Below are 27,948 nucleotides of genomic sequence, written 5' to 3'. Positions count from 1 at the left end.
TTTTTTTTACGCAAAATCACATTGATATATTCTCCATCCTTTTCCTCGTAGCTTTCTTCACTTTCATTCATTCGTTTCATTCTAGTTTTACAATTAACAATTTGCTCGAACTTTCGCGCTGTTTCCCGTTCTCAAGAAATAAAAGACAGAGGCGTGAATGATCATTATTTATGGCCAACAGACATTTAGTAACACGCGTACAGCGTGTTTCTTTGAAAGTAAAACTATCACGATAGTACAATATCAGTTACCGGTATCCATTATAAATTTTACAGTCATCCAGTGACTCTCGAGCCGTCCCAACGGGAGGAAGATCCTTGGATGCAGGTCGATGTCATTCTCATGGCGACTCTGTTAGGATTGCTGGGAACACTGCTAACGCTGATATGTTACACGATCTTGCAAAGAATCAGAGAACATTTTCGCACAGTTAAATACAAGTACGGCTATTGCTCGACCCTCGCCTTATTTTACACATTTCATTCGGTTCCACTTTTATCTTGCAATCACTCGCGCGTGATTCGTAGGAAATTAAAGCAGCGGGAAAGCGAAGACGAAAGGGAGAAAATGAATGGGAGAAGAATAAAGAACAGGTACACCACCGAAACGAGCAGCGAAGCCACCGATTACGTACACTTAGACAGCGATAACGACGCGGATGCTGATTAAAAAGTCGTTGATTGGCGCTTGTCAGGAAGCGGTGCGCTCCATGCCTTCGGATATTTTTAAAAATAGAATATCGATCGTTTTGTTCCAAGCGGCTTCCACCTCGGTGGAAAATTTCGATTTCAACGTGTCCTTCATTACTTCTATCATCACTCCTTTCAAGTCCTGAAAGGTAACATAACAACGGTGTGCAAGCATGATCGATAGAAATAATATACAAACAGAAAACGTTTCGTTCGTAAGACGTAAGTTTCTTATATATTCCTTAAAGTTAAATGTCAATGTCAGAATTATTATTATCACTCTCGCGCTCTCGTTTTTTTGATTTTTAATATTTAGTTCGATATTTTAATAAATTCTGCAATCAACGTCGAAATATTCAGATAAGAAACAAAATTACGCGCATCGTAGTTTTCCTTGAAGCTCAAGCATGTATGTAGATATTAATATATCAATGTACGTGTTAATGTGAACAAAGAACCGGTGATGTTGCATCGTTAACATCAAACGATCAATACCGAATCATTTGCATTTGAAAATTGCGTTCAATTGCGTTTTAAGATTAATGCGTCTTGCGTCTCAAGTTCTGGAAATCGAGGACTTCCGGTCGTTAGCCTTGACCTTGTAGAAGAACGTTCCGTCAGCGTCGTTTCTTTTCAATTTCAATGGCTTTAAAGTGGCGGTCTTAACGAACTATACCGTGGTTCGTCGAGTCTGATACTTTCGTGTTTGTTACAGTCTGCCGATTTAGTAATAGATAATAGAAAGGGGAAGAACACACATTTGAGAGAAATTATTATATATCAAATCATTATATCAACATCACTGCTTATTATATAAAAAAAAAAAAAAAAAAAAAAAAAAAACAGAGAGAAACTATTGGAATTAAACGAGAAAGGAAGATAAACTTTAATTATGGTGGGTTCCGTTATCTCTGTTGACGATTCATACTTCAATCGTCATACGTACAACGTTGATAACGCATTACGACACTGAGTGATAAAATTAAACGGGGATTTTTGAAACTAATCTAATCGAAACCTGATGTGGATAGTGATAAAATTGCGCGAGGAATGTTTTCGCTACGCGAAACGAGAATATACTTAGAAATAAGTATTGAGATGTGCACGTATGGTCGAGAAAGATGCACCCGTCTGTAATGTCTAATAAGCAATGTTCAATCAGAGGTTTGTTAAAAGCTTCAGTTGTAAATTAAGAAAAAAAAGAGAGTATAAAACGCGTCTTTCATCTAAACCTTCGCATAAAGATAATCATTGAGCAAATGATTATACGTATTATTATTATTGCGTATAGAAAGTTTAATCATCAGAGCATATAGTGGCAGAAGAAAAAAAGAAAAAAAAAGAAAGGAACTTACGATAAATTCCTGTGTACCTTGTCCTCGTCGGCCGTGTCTCTCGCCGGTGGAATGCAATATCGCGTCCATCAAGTCAGCATCGTCCAAAGCATCGATCGAATTGCTCAATGTGCTCATGATATTTTGACAGTGAGCTTGAAACTTTTTGTTGTCCGCTAGCTCGTCTACAGGCAGGTGCTTGAACGCGGGGAACACTTGGTGATATTGCGGATATCTTCTGAAATAGCTGAAACAAAATAACCTCGTACGCATGAACATTGGAGAGTTAAAATTTCGTCGCGATATTTGAATACGCGCGAACACTTAATCTTTAATCTTTAAATCTTTATTAATAATTGATCGTTCATCCTATAGCTTTGACGCAGTGATTCAACTGTCAATTAGTATCGGTAGATATGTCTCACCTTGCCATAATAGCTACGCCGGCTTTGACCGACTGTACGCGCACTATATTCCACGTTTCTCTCACAAGCCTCTTTTCTCTTTTGGTCAGTCCAACCTTCGAATCTAAGGTATCGCTGTCCGAATAGTAGCCGAAAAAGTAGCTTAGAACAGAACCCATCTTAGTATTTTCTTTGATGTCGTTTACGATCTGTTCATTAACATGTACTCATTGCATTGTATCGTCGATCATTGCGATATCGTTGGCTTATTATGACGGTCACACGCTGCGCATTCAGAATTTTATATTCGTACGTGTTTCGCACTTCAAACGCCAGATGAGCACACATACGCGCGCATCGATTAGAATATTGACGTTAATAGACATAAATTGCCGTTTCGTGTTCCTTTTATCTTTAATTATGCAGATAGGGTATTGAATATGTTGGAACAACCGTTTGTTTCCACTAGCGATTGGAACGGCTGCTTTCGAACGACTGACTGTTCTTTGGGTACTGCCTCATTCCAGTGGGCTGGCCGACTGATGACAGTCGTAAAACGTAAAAATAGTAGGAACCGACTCTCGTTTTCTCACGTAGGACATCACATTGTGTACATTGTATATATAAGTTTGAAATCAAGGTAAGCATCAAGAGTCGCTTTATTCCTTCTTTTTTCTTTTTTTTTCTTTTTTTTTTTCTTCTTTTAATTTTCAAACGATGATTCATGCAACGCGAAGATCTCTATGCCGCGAATGCACGTTTTGATCTTTTTCTCTTTAAACCTTGGAAAGAATGGAACTCTATCCACAAACGTGAATACATTAATAATGAAAGATTTTGAAGCAAACATTTTAAAGTTTAATAAAAGATTGATATTGATAGAAATTTATGATGGTGTTTAAGTAAATGACACAGTTTGGCTGGGAATGTATAATTATATAGGAATGTAAGAATATAATCTCAGAAACCACACTAACATGGGATTATAATTTCCCGACACGTAACTCTCGAATTATTCCGAGCTTTTCCAATGATTGACGACAATCTATTCTACTCGTGGAAAATGGCAAAGGGGTAGATAGTTTTGATTGCCACCACGGTGAAAAAAAGAAAAAATGGTAATTTCAACGAACGATTCTTACTTCTTACTCCGGTGATTTCGTTCAAGATAAAAAACGCACAATATCGAAGGAGAGAATATTACTTATCCGAGAATTATATCTGATAGAGATAATGTTAGATTATTAATATAAAAAAACGACGTAACATATAAAATGTCGCCTGATACAAGCGATGACACAGTGGAACGCTGCACACTATAATAAATATTATACCCAGGCAAAAGGGAAAAAATAATTGATAATTTTATTATCGACTATGGCTATCGTATATATTCTAGACAATGATGTAAACGACGTAAAGGAGGAAAGCGACTGATACGACGTTGGTATATCGCTCTACACGACGTTCATTGTTGTTTCTTTCGTGGAGAAGTGTCTTTATCCAATTTTTGATTAATATAAATGTTTATAAAATGGCTAGAGCTTCTAGCACGCTTGAGATCTATACAGAAAACGATAGAGTCGCGATCGTTGGTGAGTGTAGTAGAACAAAGTTGAAAATTGATAACAAAAGGTGAGCGAGTTATTTATTCGTTTTACACAAACATTTCGAAATGATTTTCAATAGTGTGTCTGCCTTGCTTGAACAGTGCTTTCGTTCTTTCGTCCAAAAAACACAGCTTTTGTTAAAAAAACACAATATACAAGTATGTTTAATTTTCGATTGCAATCCTCCCTGGCTGAAAAATGTGAAACTCGCGCAGAATTTCCATCGTTGCACCTTTCGTCCGCCGCAAATGTAAGTGTGAACAGTGTTCTATAGAACTCTAGATGATACTTGACCCCTCTACTTATCCTGGAATTCAGTACTTTTTATTCCACGTGAAAAGAATAAAAAAAAAAAAAAAAAAAAAAAAAAAAAAAAAGGAAGAAACGCGTCTCGCAGTATTGCCGTACATTGAGCATTATTGCACAACTTGTATTTCATTTATCTTACTCGCGATCGGGGCCTGTCACTCGTGATCGCCTGGTAATTGAATTCGGTTAATTGAGATTTTCGCTCTGATATTTATCCAAAAGTACGATTCAATCCGACGGTATCGAACGATAAAGCTTGTTCAATCAGACGAGTAGTTTAAATGGAAATCGTTAATGATATAAAAGATTGTATTTGACGTGCATATCGCTCATAAATATTTGAGAATCAATCGAGTTCACAAAAAGTGTGGACATCGTACAACGAGGAATACAACATTTTGTACGTTCGAAATTGTCATGCGTTTTTTCAAAAATTGGAGTATTCGAGATTTTCATCCTGCCAAGTGGGAGTTTAATACGAGAAATTTCCGGACTTGGTAAGTTTACAGAAAATCTATCGAGGGAGCAAATAGTAAAGTAAAACGAATCCGGAGGGCGTGAAAGTGGGATAAAATATTTATGCACTTTGATTTGACAAACTGACGTGCAACTTTAATCAACATACGGTACATAATATCGAAAATAATAAAATAATATAAAACGTTTCATATATATAAGATGCGTTATATGATAACCTAATGTTAGTATGCGCGGAAGTCTAATAAATTTGAAATCATATGTAAGCTGTTCACGGATTTTGCTAGCGTTTCTCTCATAAGTATGAAAAAAAAAAGTGGAGAAGGTAGCATAGTGGCAATATAATGCTATATATATTCTTATATCGTGTGATTACAACGATATAATGTACATATCACACACTGATTTTTTTAGTGTCATATAAGGTCAAAAGTGAAAAGAAAATTTTTAATATTTCGTACCATTTTATTTATTAGAATATTCCTAAAGAACGTATACGTAAAGGACGTATTCATAAAATATTCAAACCTTTTCTCTTAATTTCGACCTTGCATTTTATTGCATTTTATATGATTGAATTCGTCTTTTATATAAAATAAAAAAAAAATATGTAGCATTCTATTTGAAAAATTGAATTCTAAAAAAAAAAAAACAACTTCATGCACCACTGTGTTGCTTACAAAAAAAACAATATTTCTTTTTCCCTTATTTTCGGTTTGAAAAAAGTTGGCTAATAAATCTGCGAACATCCTGTATAAACGTACTTATATATTTCTGTTCGATGTCTCACGAGTAACCTTTGAGTTTTCTTTCATTTATCATCGAGCGTATCTCTAACATACGTCATGTAATAATCGTAGCTGTGCGAGCTGTCTGTGTAAAATAGTGCATTTTATATACAACATTCAAATCTTAACAACTAAGGGGGCGAGAAGATTCATTTTTCTTCGAATTTCAATCGTTTCGTTCTTCAAGATGCGAAAACCTGATATATCTTGGTGAACAGACCGTCCAAGGTTTTACTCCACGCCTCGGCCACTTCCGGCGTGTACTGCTTCCCTAACGCTTGACGAAGAACTTCCAGCATTACTTCCTTCAAATTCTAAAAGTCAGAATCAAACGTACGATAAGTCGTCTTTGCCGATTCGTCATTGATCCGTTTCGGATAATTTCATTGATCGTTACGGATCGAATTTGCTATTTCTGAAAAAGATTCTTCTTTTTTCGACAAGTGATAAGTCACGTGAGGATTTTCAAGGATAACTTTTTTTTTGTCATTTGGAAAAACATCATTTCCTTCTGTCTCGGCGAATGTTTTCGATCGCATTAAAAACCAATAAACAGATGCTTTCGCTTCTAAAGAAACTAGCCGAACAAGGCTTCGTTCCACCTTCGTTCAGGTTTTTTACCGTTAGTTGCCTACCTGAAATTCTTCTTTCGTTTGGCCACGATTTTTATGCCTCTCGGCCAGACTGATTAGGCTCGCCTCCATCAACGCTGGGTCATGCAGGGAATCGATAACATTATTTAAAGCTGTAATTACGCTGGCACAATGAGCTTGAAATCGTTTATTAGCCGGCAGTTCGTTCAATGGAGTGTCCTTGAAAGCTGGGAAGTATCGTTGATACTCGGGATATTTTTTAAAGAATCTGCAAAAGAATTTCGTTGAATCGAGTCTCAGTGAACTGAATCAAACGTGTAATGTAATTTCAATTTATAAACGTGAACGTAAAATTTTATAATTGCTACACGAAGAAGTATTTTATTACGAAGTATAATAGTTGAAAAGGGGAATAATCTGATATAAATTTGAGCATGGGACATTGTAAGAAACGAATAATATTGATTTTAATTGAAATGTTAATATTGAAATTTAAACGAACAATAATTGCATTAGTATCACTAATGTTATCAATTTCTTTTCAATATTTAAGTTAGTGACAAAGACACAATCTCTAGTCTCAAAGTGCAGAAATAATTTTGATATGAAGTTAGTTGCTGATACGTTGAATGTTCTGTCAAACACGAAAGATGTGATTTATGTCAGGTTTTTTACTTTAATCGTAATCTTTAGAAAGAAAAATTGTTCGTCGGAGTCGTCTATTGTCTGAACAAACAATTTACGGCTGCTAATGGTCATAATACATTAACATAGTCATTTAACACGTTGTGGCAATTAACATTGAACTGCGCATCAGTTTTTGTTTGTGGTATATAAAGTATTGAAAGTTTTATGCTGGCATTTCGTCAAACGTAAAGAAGAGAAATCAAAGAGACAAGAGAAATAATCATAAAATAATGTATAGTATTATAACTAAATTAAGAGGAATTTACTTTATTTACCTAAATTTATTTTAAACTTTACTAAACGTTCAAAAAACGTTTATTCAACTCCAAAAAGGAATAGAATCGTAAGAAGAATTCATGACAAAAAAAAAAAAAAAACAAAAGAAAAACGAGAAATAACATGAAATACAGTAGTGCAGACAAATTATCTCTCGAGTTCTACATTATCAATTAAGATAAACACCATATAGCAACGATATTACGAAAGTTATCAATCGTGCACGTCCATAACAAGTTGTACGACATTAAAAAAACAAAACAAACACAGAAACATATCTTTATGTAACTTGCGTAGATAACCATAAATAGTACAGTTGCGCGTGGAAAAACACTGCTGCCCTGATGCAAATGTTCTTCAATGTCATATTTTAAAAATGATCCAATCGGTCTCTTCGATTTGAGGGAGAATACGTATCACTGAAAAAAAGAAAACGAGAAAAAGAAACTACAACTTACGTGGTCATCACAGCAATTCCGGAAGCCACCTCGTCCTTTCTGACAACGGCCCACGTGTTCTGCACCAATTTCTTCTGTCTCTCCGTCAACCCTGTAGCTTCATCGACTCGGTTGTCGTCGGACGACGAGATCCCGAGGAAACGGAGGAACGTTCCCATGTCCGGCGGTCGGGTATCGTTGCGAAAAAAAAGGAAAAAAAAAAGAAAAGAAAAGAAGAGAGAAGAAAAGAAAAAAAACGGCGGGACCTTTGGACAGAAAAGAAGACAAATGACTTTCAGTTTCACGAGCGCGGGAGAGACCGCTGCGCAAACGGCGAAGCGGTGTACGCGCGCGACTCGATGATACGAGCATTTCGTTACAAGGATCAATGAATGAGAAAAAAGGGAAAAAGGTGAGCCCGTGAAGCGAGGGTCTGCACGCTCGTTGAACAAATCGATTCGACGTCTGGATCACGTCATGATCGCCGGTCATCAGCGTGCAAACGGTCGATTCCGTGCCCAGCGCACAATTACCGTAATTCTGTGTGATATGTCACGTGCCACGTACTGCCGTTTCAATTCGCTCAATCGCTGACACGGTTGGACGACGACTACTCGTTCTTCGAGCCCGACTGACGGCACACTGCCTATCTAATGCTATTTTAAATCTACCCCCTCCGCTTGATCGCCAGCCGCTGCTGCTAATGCCATGCGGTTAAATGATTAAGGAATTAAGCCTCTTTACACGATCAGCAACCGACTGGCTAAGTCGGTAAACCGATTCGGCTGGTTAACGCTTTGGTCAGTGAACTCGGCCACTCGTACGTTCGGCCGAACGCCGATAGACACCGTTCGATCGGTTCGATCGGCTGCTGAAAAGTGGCGGTGAGCGACGACCGCCACCGATGACCGCTTCGTTAGCAGCCCCCTAAATTAATTTGCGATCGCGCGCCAGCCCCCGGTATCCGGTTGATTAATTCGTATCGAGTTATCTCGATACGGTGAAACTCGTTACTTTTAATCGATCAACCTTGCGCTACACCGTTGCCGCAGTCCATCGGTAACAGCATGCGCTATCTGTTTCCTTGCTTTCGTGCTTTTTGCATCCTTGCTCATCGTTTACGTGTTTGCTTCAGTGATTGCTTCAGTGGATGCTTCTCGTCGACATTCGTCTGACAAAACGTCGAGTCGTTTCAGTCATTTCTTTCTTCGAGAAAAAATCAGGTAACATGACGAGTTTAGTACGACTTGAATTAAATCGACTAGAAAAAAATCGAAGAAATGGTAAATGTGACAATTACGGAAGATATAAGTATAAATATTATACGTAGGACAAGTATTTCACACTGGAACAAATTATTAATTAAAAGTAGGGATTATGTACAAAATTCTTAACGACAAAAGTTCAAAGATTAGCAAAAGAAATTGAAGTAATGGTAAATGTGACAATTACGGAAGATACGTATAAGTATTATACGTAGGATAAGTATTTTACACTGGAACAAATTATTAATTAAAAGTAGGAACTATGTACAAAATTCTTCGCATAAGCAAAGAATTAACGTTCAAGAATTAACGATAAGAAAAAAAAAGTCGAAGAAATAGTGAGTGTAACAGTTACGAATGTAAAATGTGCATAAGTATTTTGCACTAGATTGTTAAATTGTTAATATAAAAGTAGAAGTTACAAAATCTTTCGCATATCAAAAAGAATTCAAAAATTCGTCGAAAATATCATTTTGCGACACAGAGGTAATTCAGTACCAATTTTAGAAACGAGTCAACAGCGTTTTAAACGACAATTTAAATAACGAAAACGAAACACATATAAAACGAGATGAAAAACGTCAAGATGAGCCGGAACGTTCGTGATCGATGTTCATGTAATCCTGACCATAATTTCTGCCACTGACGTCACTCCACGAACTACACTGGACAAACTTGACCGTCTAAAGCTCCCGTAGGATTTCCATGTAGGACGCAAACGGCTGTAAATTTCGATGAACGTCAGATAGTCAAGAGATAAAAAAGCGTTCCGTTAAATTGCGAAAACAAAACGATAGAATCACCGTTTGCATGTGTGTCTAATAAAAACGAGAATTTAACGATTTTCAAGATGTCGGGATCACTCTTGGCACTCATTGTTTCATTCCGATAGAACGTGATGCGTTTAATAACTATCTCTCTTGATGTGCACCTGTCAGGTGGCAAAAATGCAACATCGCTTTAATTGTTTCGCATGAGATTCACGTACTGTGTGGGAATGACACAAGTAATTGTCTCGAAATACGTTGCTTTAATTCGTTCAGTTTTATATCGATAACAATAAAGTCGAATCGGCTTTCGCAGAATAATAAAAAATTTTATTTTTCACGCAGTAAATTAAGTGAGAACAAAGCGATGGCTGACACAGGAGAATGCACCACGAAAGAGGAGAAGAGCAAAATTTATCTACAATTGTTATCAAGCATAATAAGTAAATATTGTTCATAAAACTCAATTTGTAAGATGAACGGAAAGATTTTCGTCGATTTTAAATAATAAAAGATACTTTTGATCTTACAAATTACCATCGACAAAAATGTTTTGCCCTTATTCACGTTGATATGGTAATAATGAATATTTAATTTTCACGAACGTCAAGTTCTGTATTATATATTATTTTTTTAGTCTCGAAAATGTGAAAATTACAAAACTTTGAAAGTGTTTAGCAAAAATAAGAATAAACGTGATGAAGAACTTACAAGATAAAATGGTACAAGTGACAGGGTCTTCGATTTGAGAAAACCGTGTGTTCCATAAAGATCTGGAAGTTCGAAAGGAATAGAAAAATCTTCTGCGCACATAGTTCTCTGTATTTATCCCATTTTTGTAGACGTAACCACGCACTTATACCATTTTCTCATTAAATCTCTCAGTTATTGTAATCCGAACGTAATTAAGAAATATAATGCGTTTCTTTTGTTTTTCATTTTGTTAAAGTTAATCTAACATTTTTCACGAGTGGAATATGTGTCAGCTGGCCAGCGTTTACTCTACCCAAGTTAAAACCAGGTTCTGACTTGGTCGTAAGCGACGACGACGGAGGTTGGATAGTTTCCGCGTTAGGTTTAGGCGGGATCGTCGGCCCTATTGCAGTCGGATTACTGCTCGATCACACCGGCAGAAAATGGTTCATTTATGCAACGAGCATTCCATTTATCGCCTGCTGGGTACTTACGTACTTCGCAAAATCTTGGGTGGAACTTTTCATTGCGAGATTCGCCTGTGGCATATCGATCGGTGCTTTATGCAGCATAGTCCCGGTGTATGTTGGAGAAATCACAGAGCCAAAGATCAGAGGAGCGAGCAGCGCAATGTTTTCCATCATGCTCAATCTCGGGTATATTTTCGGATACGGTGTAGGCCCGTTATTGGACAGAAAGGTAATTACGCCAAATTTTCAACTAGAACGTTATGAAATCAATCTATGAGTAATTGTAAATCTACAAATGCAAGAAGTAATACAGGATAAGAAAAAAAAAAAAAAACACAGCCATGTCACATTGATGATCACCTCGATCATCGATTAAAAAGTGAAAAAGATTCGATATGAAAACTTCAAATTCCAAGTGATAAATATGTCTTAAATATATCTATGATCGACGTATTTCACAATTGTTTCAGGTGTTCGCGCTGGTTAGTTTGGTACCGACAGCCGTGTTTCTACTAACTGCTCCATGGTTACCGGAATCGCCTTATCATTACCTGAAGAAGAAAAAAGAGAAGGACGCCGCGCTAACCTTGGTATGGCTAAGACGCAAGAAGAACAACGATGACGAGATAAAGCAGATCAAAGAGTTAATAGAAAGCGAAAGGGAAGGTAGATTTAAGAACTTATTCACGGAACCGTCGCACAGACTCTGGATCCTGTTGCTGGTGATTGCGGGTCAAACGTTGTGCGGTTTCATGGCTATCTTGTCCTACAGTAATACTCTGGTTAAAAACTTCCATCTAAATTTCAATTCTAATACCATTCTTCTTTTAATATTCGTGGTATCGTTGATATCAAGTATATTATCTTCGTGCTTCGTTGACAAATTCGGTAGAAGAGTCGTTTTCCTCAGCTCATCGTATGGCACTACGCTATGCCTTACTGTCATTGGAGTGTATTTCTTGCTTGAATCTTTAAAAGTGAAGACCGGTGACATATCTTTGGTACCGATGATTGCTCTTGTGCTTTACATTATCGTTGTAGCATTTGGCTTGCTCCCGATTCCAGGGATCATCTCCTCGGAGATATTCCCAACAAATATGAAAGGTTGGGCGGTCATGATCGCTAATGTTTGCGGATCCGTGCTTAACATGATTGTGCCAAAATGTTATCAACTTGTAGTAACTCATTCGGAAGATTATGTAATATTTTTCGCCTTTGCCGTCATCCAACTTATGATCGCAATCACTGCGACCATCATCTTGCCGGAAACGTCACGGAAGACATTCAAAGAAATTCAAGAAATTCTGTCAAAAAACAAGACGAAAAAGAATACAGACGAAAACGAAACAAAATAAAAACAAAACCTGTTTGCATTCTATTTATTCAAGTTTCTTCTGTGATTTTCATTGCGCCGTTAAAATCCTATTTCAAACTGTTTAACCATCACGAGAAAACACGAGCGTCCCGGATATATTCGTGCGCATGTATTGTCTGAAAATCTTAACGCTGGATAAATAGATAGAATATTAAAAGGAAAGGATAGAAAATATTGTATTGTATTTCGTACTAAATGTGAAGCATCAGGATGAGTAAAATTACGCATTCGTTTATGTTCTCTTGCTGTTTGATTCACGACCTCTCTATTTGTATCTTCAATATAAAAGAATTTGATCTCGTGAATACATCGACAGTGGGAAAGAAAAGGAAAAGAAGATCAAAATGTTAGTTATATAAGAAAATATATATGTACTTTCTTGTAATTTTAAGCGAGATGTGTTACGTGTGATTGAATTTTTCGAATCATTATTATTACGATGTTTCTCATCTTAGAGAAGAAGATTAATAATAGTATATATACTCTGTATGTTATTGTGCTATGTATACTTTATGAAGGAAACTATCATTGTAATAAAAAAAGCAATACAAATAAAAATTGTTTATCCATCTCCTAAACAAATTTTACTGGAAAAAATTTGGATTCATGCTTTCGTTTTTCCCTGCTTTTTTCCATAGCGAAATTCTTATCAATTGATTGATATGATTACTTTTTTTTTTCTTTCCAATGGCAATTAGAAGAAAAATAAGAAAATTTAAAAAATGCTTTACATATATTTTGAAATATGCTTATCACTAATTATAATAAGCTTGAATGCTCATTACTAATTATATATATGTCTTGAAATTAAGTTGAAAATTATACAACTTAAAATATTGCGTTACTTCGCAATTTTTGATTCAACGCATTGTTATCCGAGTTTATATCTGCTTTTGATGATTTTATTTGCTTTGTATTATGCAGTGTATTGTTTTCCATGAACTTCTGTAGATCTTTTTCGAATATATTCTGGATAATTTTGAAAAAAAACCTGTGTTCGTGAATTTTATATTAAATGACTCGATAGCGATATAATTGCATTTATCATCGTAACAGTTTATAATCACTTAATGTAAATTGCAAACCGTAATTCGGAACAACTTTTTTCCACAATCAACCAAATCTTTTCAATTTTCTTAAAATCTTTATGTTGACGTCGTTTATCATAATCTTTAATCGTTTTGAAACCAATAACCGGATAATTAAGAAATTTCTCATTTCTGGAATTTAAAAAACATGAAATATATTGTGACATGTATAACATTTGTACAACTGAATGTGAATTCTGCTACCAACCTTTTTCCGCAATTGTCTTTGCGTTAAAATTCTCTAATTTTGTAAAACAAGTTACAATATGTACATATTTCATACTAAAATATTATTTTTAGAAAATTTCAAATAAACTAACATACAATTTAATTAATAAATATTCCAAGATCTTAATAGACTTCGTTTAATAATAATAATTTATAATAAATTATAATGTTTAACAATTTCCACGTTGACCAATTTTATTTTAGACACAATTTTTTACATAAAATTTGTGTTTACTTAAAAATGAACAGAAACATAATTTCATACAGCAACTTTCCCCAGTGTATCTGCATATTGAAATTCTTTATTATTCTCGTACTCGCACATATCTAGTGCGATTACACAGCTTTCTCGTACGACTCTCTTATTGTCATTTAAATATTTATTTAGAATGTCAAAACAATCTGGAGTAGCAATAGAACCCAACGCTTCCGCACACTCATGACGCACCATTTCATTTTCTTCTGCGTCCTTCAAAGACGCTTCTAAATATGGAATAGCAATCTCTTTTTGAAGTTGTCCAAGAACAAAAGCTATCTCATGTTTGAATAAAGCACTGCCTGTTTTTAGACCTATCATTAATAAATTTATAAAATTACAAAACCTTTAAATTATAAAAATATAGTAGAAAGAAGGGAAAAAATATTATCTTATTTACCTTCACTAAGAGCAAGAATACTATCTGGAGTACATATATTTCTTAAAGAGAACATGGCTCTGTATCTTTCAAATAAAGAAATATTTTCATTTAAAAGAATCTCTTTTAACTTCTTAACATCAGTAATATCTGCTGGTGGTGCAGGATCTACTGACATATAAGGACTCTTCTGTAAATTTGTTGAATTGCTATTTGATTTTAACCATTGTAATCTGCATAATGCTAATTCACATGTTTCTGCAACTTCTGGTACGCAATCTTTACTATATTCTTCTAATATTGGTATAACGCTAGGATCTCCAATTGCACCTAAAGCTTCGCCTATTAGAAAGAAATATATTATTTATTATAGGTAACATAAATTTTAACAATAAAAAACAAATATATGTAGTACCTGCTTCATGACGAACCATTGGCTCCTGTGTAATGTCTTTTAATATTTCTATGAGAATTGGTATAGCATGGGAATCTTGCATTTGACCAAGGCAATATGCGAGTTCATGCTTTAATAAAGCTGATTCATCATTAAAACAATTATAAATTTGTTGAATAGCTTCAGCTCCACCGATATTTTTTAAAGTAAATAAAGCACGAAATCTTTCTTTTAACGGTCGATTTTGATCATTTAAAATGCGACCAATAGCAGATATTTGATTTTCATTTACTTTCAACATGCTTTCAGAGTCTTAATGAAATTAATTGAACATATAAAATCTGGTATTTATAATTACAATTATCAGATGCCACCTTTTATAAGTTCCAAACATGAAAACACATGTATATTAAACTACTGTTTCACAAAAACATTTGAGGTTAAGTATCCAATCGAATAATGTCACATGTCTAAAATTTCTTAGAAACAACAAAAAGATACCTACATACACAGTGCAATATACATACACAAAATTATAATTCACGAATTATAAATTTGTATTTGAAATATGGCGCAAAGTAGAACAGATAGAATTGGAACAATATTTTCAAGGTAATATTATTTCACATAGATTTCATGAAACTTCAAAGCATGTGTGTATTCTATATAAAATAGGTTAAAAATTCTATTATTATTTATCATTATATACATACATAAATTCATTATAAATTATACATAAAATTACTTACATACAAAATAATTGATAACAAATGAAAGCATTTTTGTTCTATTAGAAATTATAAATGCACAGCAAAAAATTTGAATCAAGTTATTTTGAAGTTTCAGAAAATCAAATTTATTTGAAATACAAAAAAATAATCTTTTATCATTTTTTTTTTAAATTTCATTCTTTTACTTCATTTACTCTATTTTTAGAATGACAGCATTGGTACGTGCAGATGTATTACACCCAAATAATTTACCATTATGGTATGAAGTATATAAAACATTTCCTCCAAAATATGAACCAAAATATAATAGAAAACCACCAACAACAGAAATACAAAATATATTTTACCAAGAAGATCTTATAAGGGCGTAAGTTTTGAATTTTATGTAAATAATTGATGAATATACATTTTTTATCACCGTGTGCTTATAACATTTATTTATATTCCAAATGTATAATTTTGTAGAAAATTTCAAAAAGATATATCAGTCCCTATAATAGATATGAAAAATAATGATGTTACCAAAACTCAAATGTTTTATACTTTATATGAATGCTTATTACAGGTAATATAATACAGAAATTCTATTGTATTCTGTTAAATATAATACTATGTGACAGGCATCATACAATAAATTACCAATGTTATATGATTTACCATATTCATTATAGGGTGGTGTTGAAAAAGAAGAAGCATACAAGAAAGCAATGATAAGATATAAATCAATTTTCAAGATTTACGAATCTAAAAAATCACATAAAAGTACTAAACCGAACAAACCTTAGGATCTTATATATATATATTGTGTATTATATATATATATTTGTAATAATATACGAAATAGAAAAAAAACTATATTACATGTATATTTATTCTTCGTTGCACATTTTATTTTTGTTAATACTGTATAGTTTGTTGATAAGTATAAGATTATTTTCTTATTGTTTTAATTGTATATATGTGGTATTCTATGTATCATTGCTACATAATAATTTAATAAAAATATCAATTTGTTTATTGTAACTATTAAAATATAGTTAATATAATAATAAACAATAGATGTTATAAAATTTTCTACACTAACAATTTGTAATATATGATAAACACGTGTTAAAATAAATTCAGAAACTACCCTTATAGTCAGTATTTAAAAGCATAACCTTTTATATATGTTTCAAATTAAATGTAAAAATGTACATAATATAGAAATACAATACTGTTTTGTCTACCGTATAATACAAAAAGAATTGAGTAATATATAGTCCACGTTAGTAGTTCTTGTCGGACACACGTGCATATAGGTCAAACAGTTATATTATTGTTGTGATTTCTAAAAATTTTACTACAATAAAACTTGAAATTTAGGTAATTTTACGAACCAAGATGTCCTCAAGAAAACTTTTCTCGTTAATTTTTATTAGGAAGACATCAGAAATTTTATTGGGATTAAAAAAACGAGGGTTTGGAAAAAATAAATGGAATGGTTTTGGCGGTAAAGTAGAAAAAGGAGAATCAATTCTTCAAGGGGCTATACGGTAAATAATTTTTAACATCAGATTGAAATTACTTCATTCAAATTAATTAGAAAAAGATTGTAAATTTAGATTCTCATTTTTAATACTATAAATTTTTCTAAACTATAAAAACTACTATTAGTAATAAGCCAAGAACTTTATATTCAACAATCTTGTATTACACAATAACCGATACATTAAATAACAATGAATTTTAACAAAGATTTTTATCACTTTATTCAACAATATATAGGGTGATTCATGAAAATTATAATAATAAAAATTTAATATAGTTAATAAAAACATATTTGTGAATGTCAAAGATTTCTTTTATTTACAATATAAAAACAAAATTGTTACACATCATTTTTATTGACAGTGATTTTTTTTTTGACAATGCAATATATTTAAAAAGCACAATATTTATCTATATTTATTTAAACCTATTTAATCTTCTTTTGTATTTGAAGATAATTACAAAATATTTTTCATGAATCACCTTATATACACAGGTACAATTTTAAATAATTAAATAAATATAAAATAAGATGCTTATTAAAATTATAATAGTGATAAAAATAGTAGAAAAGATATTTAAACTAAATCTATAATGTATGAAATGTAATATGAATATTGCATATATTGTGTTTTATAATATTGTTATATAAAATAAATAATAACTGATAAATATACTTTTTAAATTGTCACTGTATAATTTTATAGTGAATTAAAAGAAGAATGTGGTCTATCTGCAGAGCAATTAAAAAAAGTTGGAATTTTAGAATTTGAATTTAAGGGAGATACAGTCCTATTAGAAGTTCATGTTTTTGAAACATACAAGTATAGTGGAGAACTAATAGAATCTGAAGGTATTTAAATTTCAAACATTAATATTAATAACTAAAATTAATATTACATTATTATAAAATATTTATTCTTATTAATTATATATATACTTTTATGTGCAATTTCAATTATAATTTAATGTCTCTATATTTGTTCATTTTAACCATATTGCAATAATTTTTATTTACTTATAAGCATGAAATTGCATGTCATTTGAATTATGCAAACTATAAAATTAAAAGAATTAAAAGAACAAAAAAAAGCTAGATTTGCTTGAGCAAAATGAAGAAATTAAAAAATATATCTATTTTTTTGCATTATTTAATTTATACCTAGTTAAAAATATAATAAATATATTATAATTATTAAACTGCAGATTTTTATGAATTTATTATCCAAAGCAGAATGTTTGTTACAATCTTTAATAGATAAAAGAAATCTCTAAGTTTCATTTACCAATAACAACATAAGGTATAAAAATCTGTCGTCTAGTAATTATATTTATATCTTTCTGTCCAGAAATGCAACCAAAATGGTATAATTTGAAAGATATTCCTTTCAAACAAATGTGGCCGGATGATGAATATTGGTTCCCTTACATGTTACGGGGGGAATTATTTAAGGGATATTTTTTGTACCGAGGTCAAGACCTAATTCTTAAGTATAACATTGAAACTATGGAAGAACTACCAGCATTAGATCAAGTCTTTTAACATTCATACTTCATTCAGAATTTTTGCATATACTCCTATTCATACTAATAACTTTAAAAAATTCACTTTCACATTTTTATAATTATAATAAAATTTAGCTTTACACTAATTTGACAATGTTTTTTTAGTAATAAAACCACCTTTGAGTCATTACTTTTTATCACTCATTAATCTTATTGATTATATCAAGAAAAATTTTTAAGCAGACATTTTGTATGAATATATTACATTAGTACTATATTAATTGTACCTGGTTGCTGATTTTCCACCAAATAAAAGCACGCTAAACTCTTAGATATATACAAATATTTACTGATATTTCAGAGATCATTAAATAATTTTTTTTAAATATATTACGAGGTTACTAATCCCCTTTTCTACCTCTTTTTTAATCAAATGAATATATTCTTACTTTTAAAATCTAAGTACTTACATAATAAGTTATAAAACTATACTGTGATACATCACATAAGGATAAAAATATCCTGCTTAAATTATGCTCATTTTGTAAATAAAGATTTGCAGAGAATATATTAATCAAGCACCGTGTAGCTTGGACAGATAAAGGATAAATATTTTTATCTTCAGCTCAAAAGATACAAGGTGAGGCAAGGTAAAAAGCTTAAAATCTACAGATTAAAGTATATCATGGACGTATAGAATTCTCAACCAGTTATATCACTTTTATCTTTGCACCATAAAGCACTCTTGGCTTTATTTTGTTATAGAAGTTTATACTTAAGCAGCTGACCAATGTTCAGATCTCCATAAGAGAGCATACATACTATGTTTAAGATCTTCTGCATCTAAACTATCGATCAGAAAATCTGTATATCGTGAAATTAAACTTCTGTAACCCTGACCAACAGTTGCCAGTACTAACTTTTTTTCATCTGTTGATTTAAACGATATTATTTGACATACTTTACCTTCGAAAGGTCTGAAAACGGTAATCGGTCTGAGGGAGTTGCATTCAGCTACTACAATACATCCCCAGGTAGTACCAATATACAACTGATTCCTACAAGTTTCCAGAGCTGTTACTTGACACTTTTCTGTTGATAAATTTTCTTCTATAGAAATGGATTTTAAACTTTCTGAACAAGGTACTAATTTGGACATATCTAATTTATTTATTATTTGTCTAGTATCCACATCCCATTGATATACAATACATCCTGGGTACGTATATGATAATACACAATTTTCAGCACTCAATAAATGTGTAGCAAATAAATTTTTAATAGCTGTTTCTCCATGACAAACTTGTACTGTATCTATTAGATTGTTGTCTTTTAAAACATAAATTGATACTTTACCAAAACTTTGTCCAACCCACAATTCTAATATACGCTTTTTTTTGTAAACAGCTGCCAAAGAATATGTCTTTACACTATCTTGAATATCAGTCGTAATTTCCATCTTTTTCATTTGTGTGAAAGAATTAGATAATAAAAATGTTTTTCCACTATGTAGTGCCACTGCAAATTGTTTTATTTGTTCCAAATAAATTAAACCTACTATTTTAGATTCTATACTATGATCAAGTTCAAGATTATAACTAGCAACACAACCAAAATTACTGCCTAAATAAACGTGCACTTGCCCTATATCATCACCAATCCAAATATATCCATCTACTCCACACATTGCATATGGTATTATAGGAGTCTCAATCCTGACATGTTGTAACCAACCTTTCTGTGTTCCTAATAACATATCAACTTCACCATTATTATGTCCAAACCAAATTTCATCTCCATTTAAATTTTCTTCTATAGTTCTATTTGTCATAGTAATAGCAGTTACTTGAGTTCTCTCTGTTAACAGTATAACATCTATAAGATGTGTAAATTCAGGGGCTGATGCAATGGAAACTATTTGACTTGCAGTAGGTCGATCTTTTGGATTTTGAGCCCAACATATGACCATTAAATCAAGAGCATAACAAGGGTGAAATGTTTCTCTGTATGTCAACGGCGGTCTTCCACCTTCTAAAATGCATTCTTTAACTGCTTCATGACCCTCAAATGGTTGTCTTAAAGTGATCAATTCATATATAAACATTCCAAATGAAAAAGAATCAACTTTTTCAGTATATTCTTCTTCGCCATTATATTTAATAATTTCAGGTGCCATAAATCCTTCCGTTCCTCCAAATCCTTTAGCACCAGTTGGTAATGTAAGTCTGGATATACCATAATCAGCTACTTTAACATGAACAGGATGTTCAGGATAATTTTGGAATGGTAAAGGCATTTGCCAAACTAAAACATTTTCTGATTTTAAATCCCTATAAATCACATGTTGTTGATGAAGATATTCTACAGCTTTCGCTACTTGAAGAATTATAGCTTGTAATGTATATGGATCTAATTTAGCACCAGAACGTCTATAATTTTTCAATACATTATCCAATGCGCCTTCTGGTGCTAAATCTAGTACCAATGCTAGTGGACTAACCACTATTCCAATTAGAGGTACAATATTTGTATGCCTGAGTGTCAGTAAAATATTTAATTCTTGCCTTGCGGTACAATAAGCTTTACAAGCATATTGTAAAGGATCTCTATCCCATTTACTTTGCGCAGCTTTATAAGCAAGAATAGCAGATTGTTTTGAATTTGGACCTGGTGGAACTGGCTGTAACATTTTGATAGCAACATCAACTTTTTGATAAGTTCCTGGTAAGCGACAAACACCTTTAAATACAAATCCAAATGCTCCACGACCTAATAATTTTCCCAATTTAATATCTTCCGATTTTATTAAGTGTTTTGATCCCAGATCCATAAAAATGATATCTGGAGCTACATGTGACAATGGTATATCAAAATGTTTAGGGCAACTAATTGGTTTATTACTATAGGCAGACAAAATACATTCTTCAACCATCCAAGAATATGCTAAAATACCTTCAGAATGGGTATTTTGCTTAATAATATCTGGATGACCTTCTAAAGATGGCATCCTACTTGACGTTAAGCTATCATATCCTACGCCGCTATCACCATCAGACTTATAACTATCCTGGCTTTGTCTTTCTTTATTTATGTAATATTTTTGAATATCTTCTGTCAAGCGATCATTATCACTAATATCATTCTCGTTTTCTCCATTATTCAATAAACAACGTGGACATGGTATTAATCGTGTAACTAATAACTTACCCTCGGATGTATGCACAAAACGTGTTCCTAATGTAGGATACCAATCTTCTAATAAAATATCAATGTGATCGACTATCAGAGCCAATAACTGTGGCATACTTTCTGGTCGAGGTTCTACTACAATTGCTTGATACCCCATTGGCTCTTCTTCAACCGAGTCTGACATAATGGGTTGTTTTATCACTAAAGTATCAACTGGAAACCAAATTTCTAAAATTGCTGAATTCTTTAAATCTACTGTACACCATATTCCATCTTGTTTCAGTTTAAATTTATATTGCCTATAGTCGTACGGTGAATTCTTTAAGTTATAATTGACTTCTTTGAGGCGCAGTAAAGTAATATTAGAATATCTTAATTCTATTCCTGTTTGCCAAAGTACCCATTCAGCTTGTGTATCTAACAAACTTGTAAAAATACTGTCGTCAACAAAATCTTTGAAAGGCGCTAGAAATGACATCACAATCTCGACAATAGCATCGTCAGCTAAAATTCTAGTTATGAGCCTCGACCAAAAACCACTGGGAAAGTATGACATTAAAAGCAGTCGCGTGACAGAACAATCTGGTTGTGATCTAGACGTCAGTACACATTCCGTATTCGATTTACCATCCCCGGTAGAATTTTGGAATGTGATCATTGGAGATGTAATCTTTTTAGAACGTATGTGCCAACCACGTGTTTTTACAGGAATTTTGATTATTTGATTGTTTCTTAAGATATCCTCTTCAGTTGGCAATAAGGAAGGAATCAGTAAAGTGCGATAATCCCAAGTTAACGCAACTTCAAACTTATTTAACAAGCTAACGATGTATCCTTGCGTATCTATAGATGATATTGTAGAAGATTTAAAAACATGTTGAATATCGTCTAGTTTCATTATGCCACACCTGGCAAAGGGATTGATTTCACGTATCGTTACTACATGTGCTAACATGTCGCAAAGCCATTGTGGATCAAGAAAATATAAATCCTTTAATGTAGCATCGTCATAATGTAAGATAATACCATTTTCATGAAGAAAAAGTGTTGCTTGATGTAATTCAGCGGGATCCCTAAATGATCTATGCAATTTTTGAAGCTCGTTGTTAACTGCCGTATAATACTGATCAGCTTTTAAGACTGGATCTCCACCGGACAATTTTCTGTCATGTGCAAGCTGTATTACCACATCTTCCAAGGCGAGATAACTGGCAGGAACTTTTTGTTCAAGCAATAATTCTTTGCTTCCGGGTGATCTTAAACTAAATACAACATCGTATATCAAGTTACATAGCATTTTTATATTGTGTTTCGTTTTACAGCTCACTTCGATGGTTTCCATGACTTTCGGCAACCCACATTTTTCAGCATCGACCACATTTATAAATTTATCACGAATGTATTGTTGCAATGCCTCGCTGTGCTCATACGATATATCATAATGAGTGCCAACAATAATTACTGGAGAATTGGGGGCTCTACTTTGAATATTTACCAGCCATTGAAATATTTCAGATACACCTTTAAAACCATCGATGATTCTCCATACTACCAAATATAGGCTTCGTTTAGACAAGAAGTATTGATGCGTTGCATAGTATTCTCTTTGTCCACCAAAGTCCCACGTTCTAAAATAAACAGGACCGTGAGACGACTGACCTCTTACTTTCTTCTCATAAATCCAGTCTCCGATATCAACGCCAACGGTAGATATTGTTGTTCCTCTGGCAGTCTTCGCGTTAATATTTTTATTACCCATTCGTTTTGCCCAATGTTCTGCAGCTTTCTTTTTATTTGGGACTTCACCCTCTTGCCTCAACTGTTCCAACAAGCTAGTTTTACCGATACCTTGAATTCCTACGATCATTAGCTTCATGCGCGCGTACGGTTTAGCATCCTCTAAAATTGACTTTAAATAACCGATCACGTCCATTGTTTTATATTTTTTCGATTCGATCATCGTTTTCAATGGTTCTTGCAATCTACAACCTTGAGTATTTAAATTCCATAAACGAGAAAGTAATCCCATTTGCGGCGGCAATTCAACAATTTCCGAATTACCGCTGATATTTAAAACAGATAGATTATTAAGCTCGTAAATGTTCTGGGGAATCTCTTTCAGTTTGTTATTACTGACGTCGAGCATACTGACATTAGGGAACAGAAGATACGACTTCGAGCCAGAATAAGTGATTTTCGTGTCTCGGTCCACGCTCTCCTCTTCTAAATTCGGCATTTCTCCGTCATCGATTGACGTCAATTGAATTCTATTCAATAGGTTGTTAGCAAGTATCAACGTCCTTAAATTTTCTAAACGCAAGTGACGCCTATGTGTGCAAACCGACATGAGAACTACATCGCGTAAAGATGTAGCCGTTTGTCTGTTACTGCCTGGAACAATCGGGGATTGTACGTTTGTTGTGGGGCAATAACACGCGGTATTTGCTTGTTCCATCAAGTCAGCACCGTCCACTTGTGGTAAACTGGGCCACCGAGAGATCTGATTATTGGATAAGTCTAATTGTTTTAAACTTGCCGGATACGATGTGATGTGGCTCATCGATCGAAGAGAATTATAAGCCATGTTTAATCTCACTAAATTGACAGCCAAGCATGGCAAAGCTACTGGGATACTATTGAATAAATTATGCGCCAAATTCAGGGACGCAAGCACCGATCTTGCCCCGCCTTCGTTATCGTCCGAGACCTTTTCCGATACTTGAACAGACTTGGTCCAAACGTGAGGGCGATCCATCTCTATGATTTGTGCATTTGCTATTTTAGTGAATGACTCAAACTCCAGGGAATCCTCGCGTGAAATAGCTAGTTGCGACGCTAAACTCCGACTGCTAGGGCTGTTGTTTAAACAATCGTCGCGTTGTGTTTTTCGCGAGATATTTTGTGAAACTTGACTAGGTAAGATCTTCAACAGATTAAACGACGCATTCAATTCCTTTAATTTCGGTGCGCGCCACAGATTATCCGGAAGACATTGCAATTTATTGTTTGAAACATCCATGATCTCCAATGCAGGTAAATTCATTATGAATTCCGGCAACTGTTCCAATCGATTGTCCTGAAGGTACATCTCTTCCAAAACTGGACACAGTTTGTCTTTAGGACTTCTTGGTTCAGCTGTAAGAGTATCTATTTTATTTTGAGCCATATTGAGGTATCGTAGGCTTTGTAAATAAAATATAATAGATGGTATGGAAGTAATAGAATTAAGAGAAATATCTATCCTCGTGATAGCATACAACACCAAGTCGTTATTCTTAGCGCTCAGCTTTTTGTTCACGTGTAATACAGCATCTGTCAGCCACTGAGCTCGTATTTGTGAGAGATGACACTGTTGATCGTGCCAATTAATCATCGTCGGTGTATTTGGAAATAGCGCCGAGTACGTTACATTCCCGAAAGACGATAATGCAGAAAAGTGAGAAGTTTGAGTACATTCGGTCATAGCTTTCTTATTAATTTTGTATTCTGAATCAGGATAAGCTTTTATAGATAAAAGTTTTGCTGTAAGTGGTTCGTCTCTGTTTTGTGCAGCAATTTTGATTGCTTTGCATGTATTATCCACAGCACCGTGCTTCAATAAAAGATCCGCAATTTTTATATCACGCTGTTGACAAGCTATAATTAACGCACTAGAGTAATTACTTTCTGGATCGCTCTGATCGTAAGGAACTTTTACTGGCAAATTAGGATCGGCACCTGCCGATAGTAAAGCGGCAACTACTTCTGTATGTTTGCCTTTTACTGCTGCATGCAAAGAAGTTTCAGTAGCGTTGTTGCAATACAAATCTAAATTTAATGGACATATCATATTGTCATCCTTTTTATCGAACGTTTTGCTTCTAAAATTCAAACTAGACATTAATCTTTGTATTCCGCTTGAAATTTTTCTTTTCGAAATCGGGAGCGGCTGCGCCACCCCCATGTCTTCCTCTTTGATTTTTCTTGCTTTCACTTTATAATTTAATAGTAATTCTACAATTTTAATATTTCCAAGCATACTAGATATATAAAGAACATTCTGTCCCGTAACGTCCTGAGTATTGATGTCAAATGGCATCTCGTATTCATATTCACCGGATGAGTCTTTGTAGCGTTGATACGTATTTTGTGGATACTCGAATTTCAACAGTAAATCAATAACTAAATGATGACCATTTATAGCCGCTACATGAATCGGTAACCATTTTTCCACGGTTAAAGATTGTACTTGTTTAGGAAAATGTCGAAGGAGCAATTCCACTATTTCTACTTTACCATTGTAACAAGCTATATACAATGGACAGTATTTCGTTACAGGATGCATTCTGCAGTCTGCGCCATAATCCAAAAGCAACCGAACTATATCTTTGTGACCCATCTCGCAAGCTATAAAAAGCAGAGTATTTGCACCATTTGGTGCCATGTTGATAATACATTCCAAGTCTGAAGTATGCCCTTGAATAAGATTCTTAGCTGCCACGGTGTCTCCTTGAATACAGATTGCACGCAAAGAAGCATGTACCGCAAGTTTTGCCAATTCATATTTTTCAGCTGCCGATTTAAGCAAATTTATACAGACATCTTGCTTAGCCTTCTCAGCCACGTCCAATGGTCTCTCGCCATTATTGTCTTGAATCATCAGATTAGCATTGAATTTTAACAGTTTTTCAATATTCGAATTATGACCGTGTTCTGCACAAATATGTAATGGTGTACGATAATGACCTCGTGGTCCACATGGAATATTTGGATTTGCTCCTGCAGACAATAGTACATCCAAACATCTTGAGTTTTCAGTAATAGCTGCAGCATGCAACGGTGTTCTACCCCATGAATCTTGACTATTTATATATTGTGCATGCTCTCCTCTTAGAAGATCTTCCAACAATTCTGCATTATCCCACAAAGCAGCTTGGTGTAGCAGACGGCCAGGAAAGTCTTCATCGATAGGAGTATAATCTTCCATGGTGTGAACTATAAATATTCATATTGTATTTTTATTTTTTATTTTTCAATAATATATTCTATTTGTAAAAATATTATTTCGTACTTACCAATTGAATCTTGGGTATAAATATCCAATTACATGATTATAAATTCATTTGATCATCGATTATGCAGTGATATTGTTGGTGTATTCTTCTTTTGCGATATTTCGCATGACTTTTTATTTTCTATTCGATCAAAATTGAATGTTTTATATTTAATACAACTTAATTTACAAAAAATTGTACCATACTCTATGAATTTTAAATCCACTGTGTCTAAAGTGGAAGTTAAATATTTGAGATTGTTTATATACATTTGTAAAATTTCGATTACTTAATTACGTCTTTTGTATTAAAAAATTCTATGTATATTTGAAATAGAATCTCTGAATTTATTCTTGTTACTTTAGTAACATGGTTACTTTCTTCTAGCCGTTAAATAACAATTTTTATTTATCATTTAAAATAATTTAATATTAGTGCATTAATGTAAAACTCACATATAATACATCATCACATATCAATCGGAGTATGGTTCAAAAATATTCGCAAAAATCATGTTGAATTAGTATTTCTTAATTTTTCGCTGCTCACTGTACACGCGTAATTCTTCCCCATGGTTTTTAATTGTCTTCTTTTTCACTGACAATTATAACAATAGCTTGTTTTCCATGATAGCTTTGGAACAAAAAAACTAGTGCAGTATTAAACATAACACTTGGCGATGGCCATTTTGTCAGTTCTCTTTATCGACTGTACGCACCTTTAGTTACAATTTTATGCATGAGCATCAATGGCATGCATGAATAACGTTGAATCGATTTAGATGAATAGCATTGTCACAGACGGAATGCAGAACAGATCTATTATCTTATAGAATTTCGTGTTACACTGAAATACCGATCGTGCGAAAAAAATCCAGTTTTATTATACCCCCCCCCTCCCTCTCGTTTTAAATGGTGGAAGTATAATCAATCCAATCATCGTACTTAATAAAGTTAGTGGGTGTAAAAAGAAAAATGTCTTCTATTACACTCAAGTATAAAAATTGTATGTAATTGTATCGTATGGTTGGAACTATAGTAAACTACTGACATAAAGTATCATTCATGAATGAAAAATTGTATTCTCATATTCCTCATCTTCCATATGTATAATGCAATGTAATGAAAACATCGTAAGAAAATATGTTCAAATGCAATCTTGCACGGACTGTACATAAATATTGTCATGATATTGTTATAAATTTTATTATACATAATATCAATATATAACTCTGAAAAATCTATTTGTTATATTGGTCAAATTTCATCAATTCATCAATGATAATTTAATTTTTATCATGATAAAAATACATACAACTCATTTTTCTAATAAATAATCAACATTAATTTATTTTCATAAAAAGAATTTAAAATTATTTTAAATTATATTTAATTCATAATTGTATTAATAAAATTAATTATATAAATAAAAATAGACCTT

At 33.3% G+C, this 27,948-nt stretch overlaps 7 protein-coding genes across 12 annotated transcripts; 3 read left to right on the top strand and 4 right to left on the bottom strand.

Annotated features, from left to right (window-relative positions):
• Positions 1–154: 154 nt before the first annotated feature.
• Positions 155–2,837, bottom strand: LOC122539101 (cytoglobin-1-like). Its single transcript, XM_043673740.1, has 3 exons — positions 2,449–2,837; positions 2,045–2,270; positions 155–831 (listed from the first exon to the last, which is right to left on the bottom strand). Exons 1-3 carry the CDS (start codon positions 2,604–2,606, stop codon positions 691–693), a joined length of 525 nt encoding a protein of 174 aa, XP_043529675.1. The 5' UTR covers positions 2,607–2,837; the 3' UTR covers positions 155–690.
• A 30-nt stretch (positions 2,838–2,867) lies between these two features.
• On the top strand, positions 2,868–12,726 carry LOC122539075 (facilitated trehalose transporter Tret1-like). 5 transcript variants are annotated; one of them, XM_043673681.1, is made up of 4 exons: positions 2,868–3,067; positions 9,982–10,079; positions 10,586–11,028; positions 11,270–12,726. In XM_043673681.1, exons 1-4 carry the CDS (start codon positions 2,868–2,870, stop codon positions 12,152–12,154), a joined length of 1,626 nt encoding a protein of 541 aa, XP_043529616.1. In that variant the 3' UTR covers positions 12,155–12,726. The 5 variants fall into 5 exon arrangements, with proteins under 5 accessions (XP_043529616.1, XP_043529629.1, XP_043529620.1 ...); XM_043673694.1 differs by lacking the exon at positions 2,868–3,067 and adding an exon at positions 3,753–4,062; XM_043673685.1 differs by lacking the exon at positions 2,868–3,067 and adding an exon at positions 4,071–4,287.
• Positions 5,445–8,270, bottom strand: LOC122539109 (globin-like). The gene is made up of 4 exons (XM_043673753.1): positions 8,138–8,270; positions 7,626–7,870; positions 6,247–6,472; positions 5,445–5,925 (listed from the first exon to the last, which is right to left on the bottom strand). The coding sequence occupies exons 2-4, from the start codon at positions 7,781–7,783 to the stop codon at positions 5,794–5,796; spliced, it is 516 nt and encodes a 171-aa protein (XP_043529688.1). The 5' UTR covers positions 7,784–7,870; positions 8,138–8,270; the 3' UTR covers positions 5,445–5,793.
• On the top strand, positions 6,967–16,124 carry LOC122539120 (probable 28S ribosomal protein S23, mitochondrial). Its single transcript, XM_043673780.1, has 5 exons — positions 6,967–6,977; positions 15,033–15,131; positions 15,456–15,617; positions 15,716–15,815; positions 15,922–16,124. The coding sequence occupies exons 2-5, from the start codon at positions 15,088–15,090 to the stop codon at positions 16,033–16,035; spliced, it is 420 nt and encodes a 139-aa protein (XP_043529715.1). The 5' UTR covers positions 6,967–6,977; positions 15,033–15,087; the 3' UTR covers positions 16,036–16,124.
• LOC122539095 (deoxyhypusine hydroxylase) lies at positions 13,668–14,829 on the bottom strand. Its single transcript, XM_043673725.1, has 3 exons — positions 14,541–14,829; positions 14,147–14,467; positions 13,668–14,060 (listed from the first exon to the last, which is right to left on the bottom strand). Exons 1-3 carry the CDS (start codon positions 14,818–14,820, stop codon positions 13,750–13,752), a joined length of 912 nt encoding a protein of 303 aa, XP_043529660.1. The 5' UTR covers positions 14,821–14,829; the 3' UTR covers positions 13,668–13,749.
• Positions 16,125–16,439: 315 nt separating the features above from the next.
• On the top strand, positions 16,440–18,623 carry LOC122539114 (7,8-dihydro-8-oxoguanine triphosphatase-like). The gene is made up of 3 exons (XM_043673767.1): positions 16,440–16,785; positions 17,488–17,633; positions 18,130–18,623. The coding sequence occupies exons 1-3, from the start codon at positions 16,634–16,636 to the stop codon at positions 18,321–18,323; spliced, it is 492 nt and encodes a 163-aa protein (XP_043529702.1). The 5' UTR covers positions 16,440–16,633; the 3' UTR covers positions 18,324–18,623.
• Positions 18,385–27,564, bottom strand: LOC122539059 (leucine-rich repeat serine/threonine-protein kinase 1). Of its 2 annotated transcripts, none has more exons than XM_043673661.1 (3): positions 26,964–27,564; positions 26,530–26,739; positions 18,385–26,449 (listed from the first exon to the last, which is right to left on the bottom strand). In XM_043673661.1, the coding sequence occupies exon 3, from the start codon at positions 26,439–26,441 to the stop codon at positions 19,062–19,064; it is 7,380 nt and encodes a 2,459-aa protein (XP_043529596.1). In that variant the 5' UTR covers positions 26,442–26,449; positions 26,530–26,739; positions 26,964–27,564; the 3' UTR covers positions 18,385–19,061. The 2 variants fall into 2 exon arrangements, with proteins under 2 accessions (XP_043529596.1, XP_043529603.1); XM_043673668.1 differs by having other exon boundaries at positions 26,530–26,649.
• Between the last annotated feature and the right edge of the window lie 384 nt (positions 27,565–27,948).

This window comes from Frieseomelitta varia, unplaced genomic scaffold (assembly GCF_011392965.1).
Source record: "Frieseomelitta varia isolate USP_RPSP 00005682 unplaced genomic scaffold, Fvar_1.2 scaffold_1021, whole genome shotgun sequence".
NCBI classification, from domain to species: domain Eukaryota; kingdom Metazoa; phylum Arthropoda; class Insecta; order Hymenoptera; family Apidae; genus Frieseomelitta; species Frieseomelitta varia.
Note: the sequence above shows the minus strand (reverse complement) of the source record. Positions and strands in the feature narration are given on the sequence as shown.